This window comes from Macadamia integrifolia, unplaced genomic scaffold (assembly GCF_013358625.1).
Source record: "Macadamia integrifolia cultivar HAES 741 unplaced genomic scaffold, SCU_Mint_v3 scaffold3507, whole genome shotgun sequence".
Classification (NCBI taxonomy): domain Eukaryota; kingdom Viridiplantae; phylum Streptophyta; class Magnoliopsida; order Proteales; family Proteaceae; genus Macadamia; species Macadamia integrifolia.
In genome coordinates this window covers 1-12,442 of record NW_024869562.1, presented here as the reverse complement: position 1 = coordinate 12,442, position 12,442 = coordinate 1, and the positions used below count along the sequence as shown (strand labels likewise).

Here is a 12,442-nt window from a genome sequence, read left to right as displayed (position 1 = left end):
GAGCACGGCACTGACTGCTCGTGCGAGAGTTGTACTGCGGGACCGCAGCTTTGATGCCGAGCTGAGCTGAGCTCTACCATGTGATGCCGAGCTGGGCTCAACCCTTGATGCCGAGCTGAGCTCTAGCCTTGGATACCGAGCCGAGCTGTGTACTCTGATTTTTGCTGTTTTCCTTTATGTACTTGATATATGAATTGTACTTTTATTGTGTAAATATCATGCCTTCGGGCCCACATGTATATAACTATTGTATCACAATTCGGGTATCAAGTATTATGAGAATATTCACAGGTAAACCTAGTCTTCCGCTGATCTGATAAGTTTTTATTAGTTGTGTGTATGCTGTGGTAGAATACAGTATCAGATGATCCTGACAGGTTTGGGTTAACTGGTGTTAACGCGGTCACTGGCCCGATTCAGTGTGAACGGGGTGTGACAGTGTTGGTTATGGAGGTGGACTAGGACTGGAGCTACTTGGGTTCCTGAAAGTTATTTTTTTATTGTTATTTGTGGTAGTGTTGGGGCAAAGCTAGGGAAGAAGAGGGCAAAAAAGTCAAGAAGGTATAAAATGGTGAGGAAGATACTGTTTTGGGTAGTTTTGTAAACCCAAACCTGAGTTTGCTTATTATTGTTATCTGAAACATAGAGTGGTTAATTTTGTAAAGAGAAACCCAAAAGTGGGTAATCAAGTAATTTTCCCACCAATCTTTCCTGCCTCTTCAAAACCCAAAACTAGTGATTAAAATTCCCTAGTCAGGTCTGCATGGGTTATTCCTTCGCCTGGTACTCCATTCGTGGATCCCCTCACTAAACCCTACTCCACCTCTCTTGTTTCCCTCTTTGGCGCTTCTGTTTGCTACCCTAAACCTCGTCGAGATCGGCTTTATCTTATTTGTGGTTTTCCATAGGGCTATTTTTATCTCCTATTTGGACAAGGGGTTTTTCTTTGTCGAGTTTTCTTCTGAAGATGAAAGAAATAGGATCATACCTTTGGCTCCTTGGTGGTTTGCAGATAATCTCTTTCAACTTGGCTTCTATGAATGGATGCTGAAAACTCTACTAATGAACTTGAGTTCGTCCCCCCTCCCCCTGTGGATGCATGTTTCTACTGTCCCCTTGGACTGCTTCAACCTCGAATCTATCAAAGTTGTTCTCTTCTGTTGGGCGGGTTCTTGATCTGGACCTTAACCATGACTCTCTTTGTCCTTCTGGAACGACCCTTGTGAAGATCTCATTCAAGAAAATTCAGTTGGTTTGCCTCTCCTTTAGGCTATGAAGAGGGTACCTAAATCATCTCCTCTGCCTTGCAGTCAATACAGTCAAGCCACCGTTGCCCCTCTGTTGTGAACTTACCCCACGTAGTCTCGATCCTAGCCCCCACCTTTCCAAATATTTCTCCTACTTTGCCTCGCTAACCATCCCCCTATCTCCTCCCCTGGCTATGAGTCATACTCTCTCTCCCCACCTCTTCTTCTCCCCCTAGCCCTGAGCCTGTTTTGCCTACCTCTGGAGGGTGTCCCTTCTCTGGGGCACCTTGTGCTTTGGAACCCTTGCTGGTTGGTTTCTGAGGGCCATATTGTCCCTACCTTTCCCATTTCTCTCGAGGATACCTTTTGGTCCCTCCATATCCCACTCTTGGATAGCTGCCATCTTGTTCTAGTTCCCACTCCATTTCTGTGAAAAAGATTGATTGTTGGTCTCTGGTGGTGTTTGCTTTTCTTGAAACTTAAAAACCTGACGAAGATGTGCTTGCTCTTTCCCAACAAACGAAGGCGGAAAAGCCGTAGTGGTTAGCACTCACTGTAGTTTTTCAGCTAGTTTTGAAGCGGGGAAGGGAAAGGCTTACTGAACATGCCTTGCCCTAGCTGAGTTAATTGATCAATCACCACCGCTACTTTGACTCTAGAACCCCCTTGAGAATGCCACTTCCACTTTTCCCGTACTCCTCACTGATCTCTTTTTCTGCGTTCCTGATCTCGGATCCACCACGGATACTCTGTTCGTGGATACCCCATTTTTCCTTCTACTGCTATTGAAGTTGTTAACTGTACAACTGCAGGCCCCCCTCCCCCTTGAACCCACAGAGGCCCCTCTTGTGATTGAGGATATTCCCCATGTCCGCTTTCACAGGACTAAAAATGTTACAATTCACTAGTACTTTTTAAATTGTGGTCATGAAACCTTAGCTGCAGACTCTACCTCTCACCCCCCTTCCAATGTCCTGCATCCAACTACCAATGCCAGTACTTCCAACCCTTCCTCTTCTCTCTTTGAAGAGAAAGAAAGCCCTATCTCCTGAGGAAGAAAATGCAAAGGGTTTTGTTTCCCTACTCATAAGGCTGTTGCTAAGTCCAAAAACCCAGCTACTCTGTTGAAGTAAGTTGAAGCTTTTTTTGCAAGAGAGGGAAAATCAGTCGGAGATTACTCCTCATAGCGCTACCAGTTTCCATCTTATTGCAGTTGAGGATGAGGCGATCCACGGAGGGTGGGAAGAGCAGACAAATCCGGACCTAGTAGCTGTATCATGCCTCTTTTCATCTTTCTCTATATACCTATCTGTTTTCTTCTGTGTGCCTTCTGGTTTATGCTTAGCTTCGTTCAATCTTGAATCTCGTTATCTACGCCGTCGCTTTGTTCCTAGGTATTATTTTGCTTCTTATTGATGCGCTTGTTTCCTTTGTTTTTTATGTACTTCTATGATGGCTGGATCTTTAGAAATCATTCATTGGAATGTGTGTGGTCTCCATAGTAAATTGACAAAAATTGTTTGGTGGAAAAAAATCGTCTGCAATTCCGATCTCGTACAATTTCGTGAAATACCACCTTTAGGGGGTGACACGTGTATTGATACCAATGCTATGGTCCAGATATGATTTAAATGCCTCTTCACTGATTTAATATTTTATTAGTTGTACCAGATCTGGACCATTGTATTGGTATCAATACACGTGTCACCCCCTGAAGGTGGTATTGCACGAAATTGTACGAGATCGAAATTGCAGACGATTTCAACCCATTGTTTGGTGTCTCACTGTAAACGTTTATTGCTTGATATATATATATATATATATTTTTGTGAGACTAAAATAAGGGATCACCCTTCCTTATTATTTGTTATTTTATAAAGTCTCATAGGAATAACACAATTGTCAAAAGACAAAAACCAAATCCATATATAAAATCCTTTCTCCTGCCCTGTGGTGGACAGGAATTGATTCCTCAACAGGTAACCCTTTCACAACTGAAGCTCTGCTGGTTAATATACCAAACTCAAGTTTTTATCATAATGATTTGAGCCATTGTTTCAAACCCTTGTCTTAATATGTGTCATTGGGATTTTGTTTCTTATTTAAAGAAAAAATGTCTCTTACTCATAACTAACTACTTGATAATAGGAAATTCTGTTGAACCAGGCACATGGGGTCTCCAACTTGGGGTACAACAGGATAAATTGAAGGGATGGAACATCAAGGAAGTATAGAGCAACTTTGAAGATTTATAGCGTTTACATTTTGACCCAACATCCATCTCACGGCCTTTGAGCGTAGCCTTTATTTTTTTATGTGTATAATATTTTACAAAACTTGTCTTTTTGTCTTAGGCCCACAAATGAGGTGGTGGTTCTTTTGGCCATATTAGCCCACCAAACTTCGATCAACAAATCGTCTGTTTGTTTGTAATCCTCAAAACATTGTTATTCATCTTCTTCTTTAGTCTTAATTTTTTTTTCTTTTGAATAAGAGAAAAAAAAGTTTAACGTTGTTTCTATTTCATATTTGACGTAGTTCTAAACTAAAATTTAGGTCTTTGGTATGATTTTCTCATCTAATTATGAAAAAATGAAATCTATATCATCTCAAAGACTGAAATAGGAACAAAATAGGAATAAAATTTAATTGCTACCAGGGTTGCAGAAATAGTTAGTAAGTCCACATATTTTTTCATATTTGACTCTTTTTTTTTTGGTAAATATATATTTGAATGCTTAGTTGTTGATTTAAAAAATTTTTTTTTTACGTGTAAAACATCAAAAACATCAGATGCGAAAAAAGACACATTTATTAAGGGATGCCAAATTAAACACGTGTTTTTCCGTATCTAGTAAATTTTGCCCCACCACTTCTCTCTCCAGCCCCACTCGTCCTTCCATGTTCTCACGCCACATGCCTCTCTCTCTCAAATTGATGAAGCCTTGCAAAAACAAAAAAAAGGGAGAATTTTATTTTTTAAAAATTAGCGTTATCAAATGAATTTTTTATTCATGAAAAAATTTCAGTTATTGTAAATGATTTCGAAACAGCCTTATCAATGTTTTTAAAATCGAGAATCAGATTGGTAAATGATCCGAATTGGTCCTGACCCACTCCACCTGTATAAATCAATTTTTCTACTCAATGCCAGAAGTTTATGTTGGAAGTCCGATGATTTTTTTTTTTTTTGTATCTTATTTCAAAGGCTACCTTATTCTTTCTTTTGAAGTGTTGTTGCATTGTGTGAAGACCATTATAAGAGTCACTTGGTGTGGTGAGAAGGTTTGTCGCATTCCATTTAGAAAACTACAGTTTGTGAAGGTTTTATTCTTAGTTGATTTCGAAAGCAATTGCAAAATTTCTAGCAAAACATACAACGAAAAATCAAGCCATAGTTACTAGTTTTGATTGGCAACATGAATTTTCATCCACATATATATTTGACGACACACACACACATACACACACTCAAGTGATCATCAACTTGGATCACTTTTATCAGGTTTCAGGATCCAAGTACACAATTTTTGCTTGTGGTGAAGCTCTTTTGAATTGAAGCAACACTTTCAAAAAAGTCACTACTTCAATGCCGTTTTTTGCAGAACTGATATTCATTGTCTCAAGTACTGGAGAATTGGCAAGGATAAATTTAACGAGTACCAATTCAATTTCCATGCCAAAGAGTGTAGAAATATTAACAATCCGGAGTTTGTTGAATGTACACTCCAATTGATCCTCAGCTTCTAGCACATCCATGATGGTAACAATCCCATTGCCCCTTTCATGCCAAAGCTGTAAAATAAAAAAAATCCAATGAGAGCAAAGAACCATAGGAAGACAAATAACAATAGGATGATGCTACAAGTAAGTTACCAAGATTTCAAGCTCTTGCAAATTAGGGGAGCTATTAAGTAAACATATAGCAACTAAAATCTCTTTCATATCCTCCGCGTTTAATGGGAAGGAAAGGCTCTTCAAATGATCATAAGTAGATGGAAGCCTAGTCCCCACATCACCAACAACCAAGGACTGTAATAAAATGCAAGCAGAAGTAAACATATAAGATTGCGGAGGTAGGATCAGGTTCACATATGAGATTGTTCTTGTACGCCCCTAATTTGAACATGTAAAATCCATTAAATAATGAGTGAGTCAATGGATTTTAAGTGTTCGAACTAGGCACGTACAACAGCAATCTCATACGTGAACCTGATATAGATTCGTGCCAATTGTTGAGTAAATATGAAAAATCACAAGGTTCTATTACCTGCATAAACCAGCCTCCCATGACAAGCTTTTCAATACTGACTAGAGAGCCAAGAATGTTGCTAAAATTGCAGGTTCTCCGTTGGCCAAGAAGAGCCGGAGTTGTCGCATTAAAGCATGCATAAACTAAATGTCTTAAATCTTTAAGGCACATACCAATAAATCTTCCAGAGATTTGCAAGTACTTGAGTTTTGGATTGCTAAGTTCAATATAAGTAGGACCATCCATATCAATCAATGTCAACCTTTCTAGTTGACGACAGGAAGAAACCAAACATTTCAATGTCGCACCAGAGAGTGTGACTTTCTGAAAAACCAGACTTGTGAGACAACTAAAGCCATCAATCCTCATAGGAGTTACAATTATACAACCAACTAGGGTTAGATGAATCAGTTTTCTAAATGAGAATAAACATGGAAGAACACTATGACGCACAGATTTAGAAATCTTAAGTTTAAATTCGGTCAAAGTTGAAGAATTTAATGAGAGGTAAAGAATCCAACTATCTATCTCTGAACAGGTTTGCAACCATGAACTAGAGATTTTGAATGTTAGAATTGGATCTCTATGAAGTAGAAGAACATGATTGATAATTTTCACAAGTTTATCATGACCAACCGAACCATTAGAAACTGGTATACATTCATCATTGAAGAAGAGATGTGGAACTGAAATCCATTTGTGTCTCCACTTAGTTGATAGGACACTGGTTCTCACCATATCCCTCGTCGGCAAACGTGAAAAGATGTTTTCTAGTATACTTTCTGGCAGATTATTCAACATGTCTAGAGTTGAACATGAATCCATTTCCATCCTGCAATGGTGAATAGAAAGTTGTTTTCTGATATCAATTGAATCTGCAACATACCTTAAAAGAAAGAATTTTTTTTTAAGTTCATCGGAAATGGTTTCTGTGGGGGAACATGGCCTTGTGCCAGACTCATAGAGGTCGAAATGACCACCCTGCAGAATGAAATGTAAATTGACATCCCTATTGATACTTTCTCGTGCATTTCTATTGATTCCATGACCATGCTTCCTCCACATGAAACACTTCCTCTTAATGTATATAGTACAAACAACAACAACAGCAAAAAACTAAGTGTTATCCCAACTTAATGAGGTCGACTACATAGATCTAAACATATGAACAATGGAACATGACAAATGAAAGATGAAAAATGCAATATGAAAAGTGAGGCAAAAGATGAAAGTAAGAAAGTAAGAGGAAAGAAGAAATAGGCACAGCCTGGCAAGTTAGACGAATCTCAACTAAATGGGATCGACTACATGGATCCTTGCATTTTAATAGGTTCTATCCGATATCATACTTAAAGCGAGGCCTAAACAGCGCATATCGTTCTTCACAACTTTCCCTTTTATGTATTTAGTAGATATAAGATAAGAAGAGAATACCTAAAGTCCTATCTGTTGCTGATGATCGTGAAGCTTCTTCTTTGTCCACAAAACCGAACCGACAACAGTGAGAAACCAAATCTGATTTGCGATTTAGATTTTATAGCTCCTCTCTCCCCACTCACCCTATCAGCCTTCCCTTTACAATCTTAAAAGAAGTCCTTTACGTGTTGACTAAGGAAAGAAGAAGTATTCCACATGATCAGTTTATCTATAGACCCAATAGATGGATTAATTCTTTACCCATTTGGTTCGCCAATTGAAAAGGTCCATTCCCTCAGCTTTCCCTTTCAAGTCTTTGAAGAAGTCTACGTTTCTTCAATGCCCTTACCAAGAAAGGTTTGGGTTAGAACTTTGAACACACGGGATTCAAATTTTTGGGTAAGATTGTGAATTATTCTAGGAGCATATCTTTTGATTATGAGTACGTATCAAGGTATCTGGTTTCGACATATGATTGATAGATTGGTGAAACTGAAATTTTGTGTTTACGTTTAATTTAAAGTCTTTTACTCATATGTTAGGTTTTTGTTTAATTGAAGTTGGACCAATGGTGAAATAAATCATTTAAAGAACTAGGGCCACGGAGGTTAAATGTCAATACATAGCAATAAGGTTTGCATTGAAGATGACAAAAATCAGAGAAGTGTTTCTTGTGGAGGGGGAGGGGAGAGTGACGCTTCTGTGTGTGCATGAAGGTGAATGGAGATATGAGGAAGCATCAATAGGGACGTTATTTCGCATTTCATGAGGGCGAGGTGGTCATTTTGTGCCTCCGTGTGTCTAGGCACAGGAGCCACACTTTCCCATAGAAACTATTTTCCCGTAAAAATTGGATAGAAAATTATCTTTGATCCATGTGACAAAATATGTTTACTTGAAAGTATTATTTGCATATCCATATAGGCGTCTATTTTTACCTTGAAAAAAATAATATAGGTGTATTAAACGTGAGCAATCATTCTCTGCCACATTGCATCGGTGCGGTAAGGATCTGGGTGCTGGGGCCTAGGAGCACCCGGGCACACACCCCGAGGTGCTCTCAGTTGTCTAGATCCTCGCCACACCAGTGTAGTTCCACAAAGGATTTTTATATACATTAAATGTCTATGTATGTTTTATTTTTTCTTCTTTTGTTGAATGTCTACATGGATAGTAAATGTCAACATACTTAATGGAAGAGTTTGAATGACAATTCTGCAGGTATGTTTAGAACTTAATATCTCCTTTTAATTGCCCATCTTACTCTCAAAATTTTTTCAATATAGTATTTAATGCAAAGGTAAAAAAAAGTTTTAAAAAAAATTGAAAGTTATTTTAATGCAGAATTTTGGCACTTTTTTTTTATGTGGAATAACAATATTTTCTTTAATAAGAAAAAAAAAAAGATGTTTCCCGATGAGGTCAAAAAATCAAGGTAACAATTTTTTTTAACACCATAAGGATGTCAATAATAATAATAAGGCTCAGCATGCCTCCCACATGCCACAGCCAACATATAATGTGTCTATCTCTCTCTCTTTACCCCTTTGAAAGGACCTCTTGCCCCTTCAATATGATGCCCCGTCATGGCTTCATTCCATCTTCCCATAATACTATTTTTATATAAGTGTAAAGTCTCTCTCTCTCACTCTGAATATTTATATTTAAACAACTTTAGTATGTTGATATTCATATTTAGTAAACAAAGTTTTCGAACTCGATTGCCCTTTTAAAAAACCTAGTGACTCACTTGGTAAACCTAGTTAGGGCCAGTCACATTTTTTAAATTCAATAAATTAATTTGAAAATAAAAAAATAAGTGTTTAAATTTTTTAACTTCAATATTTTTTTATTTTTCATGGAATTTTTTAGGAAGAAATAACACTACCCTCTAATGTGTACTTGTGCCAAGAGGCAGTGAGTGTAAAAAGACCACGCTGCCCCGCATGCTCTCCATTGGCCACATCTACTGGCATGTACCTGTGCTAGGAGGTAGCATTCTCTTGCCCTTTTTCTTCTAATACCAATGCCTAGCTATTGGCGAGTCAATGACTTGCCTTAGAAAAGATGACAATTCATCAACCGTCCAACTTAATTACATAGGAGAGAGAGAGAGAGAGAGAGAGAGAGAGAGAGAGAGAGAGATAATTTATTTTCTAATGATGCTATTATTAGGCATTATTTATTATATGGTCTTATTGATTTATTTATTCTAGACTCACCTGGTTAATAGTGACTTGGGTGAAAATTCGAGTCCTATCTGACTCGGATGATTCATGATCGAGCCTTGTCATTTTACACCTTAGTCGAGTCTACATGACTCATGATCAAGTTTTCCAAAATTTTGATTTGCCTTACTTAAAACCTGATTTTCTATCGATGTTGAATGCAAATATGGAACACCATCTAGTTGATTTTCTTGAACATTTTAAATAGTATTGCTAGCATAGTTAACTCGAGGCTAATGCAATAAAGCCAAGCTCCAAGAAGTTCAGAGTTCGATATCTCTTGTTTCACATCTAGTCTAGGATCCCCGCGTCCTTCACCACCCCATAAATCCTCACAATTAATTGGTTGCACTTTTCACCTTTTTTTTTTTCCTTGATATATGTGGTTTGGTATTTATTTCTTATGATAATGGATTTAAGAATCCGAATCTTAATTATTGCTCATTCCGATTGAAATCATCCGATCCTAATTCTAATTCCATTTTTTATTCATAGTTTCTTTTAGGGTTTTGGCTGATTCCGACTGAATCATAATCAAAATCCATGGAGGTCGATTCCGATTGAATCAAAATCAGAATCAGAGGCTATGGAGTTTGATGCCATTGCTAAATCCGTTTATAAGTAGGTTAAAAGAGTATAGTAACCCATTTTCAGTTACCTTAAAAAAAAAAAAAAAAAATTTAAAAAAAAAATAAACAGGGGTAAACCTGTCCAACTGAGGATATAGTGATTATGAACCTTGCTCTAATATATAACCAGAAGAAAGATTGATTGTTTTAGTTAAATTAGTGGATCTAAGAAAAAAAGAAAGACATAATAGAAGTGATCCTACCTTTTACCGATATGATCGTCTACACTATCAGCTTCTTCTTTGTCCACAAAACCCAACTGATGACACTACCTAATGCGATTAGAAAGTTTTCCCTTCCAAGTCTTTGAGAAAGTCATTTTTGTGTTGACCAAGGAAACAACTTTAGTCTTTCACTTTGAACCAGGGTTTAAAAAATCATTGAATGACGACGGATTTTTGTCTTGGAATCAAAATATTTTTTTAGTCTCCATTTGGTTGCAATGGGAATTTAAAGGGAAGGGAAATGAAATTTTCAGACTCTAAAAAAATGTTTATAATCATTATCCTATATGATTGTATAAATTACTTTATTTTTTAAATCATATTTAATAATGATATATTTTACGTGTAATTTTTATCTTACATATTATAGCAAAGGGTTTTAGACGCAAATTGAAGTAAAATAATAACCAAATATGGAATGATTTGAAGTTAGTGTTAACGTCACATGGGTAATGATTATATATATATTAAGTATAAAAATTTCACTTCCCTTCCATTTAATTCTCCTTACAACCAAACATAACCTTAAAGATTCTTTTGAATTGATGGATTTTCATATCAAATGGCCAATCTAAGGTTATTGAGACTGATTCTGACTATTTTCGAGTCAATCTGAATTGAAATCAAACCCTACTTTGAATCAAGCAAATAAAAAAAAGTCTTTCACTTTGAACAGTTTATCCATGAACATGTCTTTCACTTCAAATAGATTGATTCTAAGCCCGTTTGGGTTTTTTTTTTTTTTTTTTTTTTGGCTTAGAACTAATTGGACTGATATGTTATGATTTCTATTTCAATTTCATGGAGTGATTTCAGTGTCGAAGATTGTTCGATTTCATTTTTACACATTATTTCAGAGAAATAAAAAATGTAATGGAAAATAAATTCTAGAACAGTGGATAAGTTGTTTCAATTTTGAATTTAAAATTGAATTTATTTCAATCTTGTTCTTTAATAAACACATGGTTAATTTGATTGGTAAAATAATAATTTTATGTTAAAAATAATACACCACCCTCTTTCTCCTAATGGTCACACTATAAGACCATGCTGTCACCACCCCTGCCTGCACCACTGTCACCACTATCACTGTCGCTACCATTACTCTGTCACCACCACCGCAAAACCACCACCGCAAAGCCCTTCTTGGTTCCACCCTTGCACTGCCACTTAGAAATGTAGGGACCAAATTAAAACTCAGAGGCATGAGAATCATAAAATTTCAATGTCCAAGTCAATTTTCTAACTAAATTTGTATCCTAAACCCATTGTTCTAGCACACAATCCTATGCTTCTCATATATTGGCATAAGGAAAACATATTTTATCACATGGCTCACTGTTAAATTTCTATTTTTTTTTTATTATTTTTTATTATTTTATTATTTTTTATCTTCAATGCTTCTTAATTTCCAACAAGATCCGATTCCTTGTTCCCATAAATTGGCATGCATCCTCTCAGTCCTAGGTTTGCAATTGATTTCTTCTACCATTAGTCCGACTCCATTTAGGCTATGGTTTTAGTATAGGGTCTGGATTGGCCTTATCAGGCAATCATATATGGTAAAAGTAGGGAGGGGGAGGGGTATGATTGTCAAAATACTCTATGTTATTGGATGCTTTTCTCTTTGAAGGTAACACTATTGGATATCATCCCAATATCTGATTTGATACCAATACCCAATGCCTGAAACCTAAGGCCATGATTTAAGCTAAAATTAATATTTGAGTAGAACACCTTATAATCTAGATAAATACACAAATCCAACCTATCCTATGATGAAACCAAATGCCATGTGATAAATTTGGAAGAACTCAACCTCATATAATGGCTTACAATGTGAAGGAACCCAAGACCGTATACAAGCAAGCATGTATGGGTTTGATGACATGGGCGAGGGGGTTGAGGAATGGACTAATCAATCAGCGAATCAAATGGGCTTCGTATCAACCCGTGTATTAGCATGGTTTTAGTTGCTACGTGTTTACTTAATATCTCCCCTAATTTGAAAAAGCTTGAAAGCTTGGTAATTTGTTTCACCATCGTTTTTCTTTTTGCCTTCATAGTGAATCTGCAATTATTCCTGTCATGGATTTGAGGGAAACAAAAGATTAGTTAGAGTTTACCTTCAACAAACTCTGGGTTGTAAATATTTTTAGACTTTTTGGCACCGAAATTGAACTGGTACTCGTTAAATTCACCCTTGCCAATTCTTCAGTGCTTGAGACTAAGAATATCACTTCCACAAAAATTGGCATTGAAGTATTAACATTGTTAAAGTAGTTGCTTCAATTCAAAAGAGCTTCAATACAAGTGGAAATTGTGTGTTTAGACCCTAAAACTTCTCTCTCTCTCTCTCTCTCTCTATATATATATATATATATATTTCTACTCATTATATGTTTTTCAGAAAATTTGTAGTTGCTCTTTCTTTTTTTTTTTTTAT

General features: G+C 36.6%; 1 protein-coding gene across 1 annotated transcript; it reads right to left on the bottom strand.

Moving 5' to 3' along the window:
* Window positions 1-4,622: 4,622 nt before the first annotated feature.
* LOC122068178 (F-box/FBD/LRR-repeat protein At1g13570-like) lies at window positions 4,623-7,041 on the bottom strand. The gene is made up of 4 exons (XM_042632044.1): window positions 6,934-7,041; window positions 5,518-6,331; window positions 5,124-5,279; window positions 4,623-5,042 (listed from the first exon to the last, which is right to left on the bottom strand). Exons 2-4 carry the CDS (start codon window positions 6,328-6,330, stop codon window positions 4,749-4,751), a joined length of 1,263 nt encoding a protein of 420 aa, XP_042487978.1. The 5' UTR covers window position 6,331; window positions 6,934-7,041; the 3' UTR covers window positions 4,623-4,748.
* Between the last annotated feature and the right edge of the window lie 5,401 nt (window positions 7,042-12,442).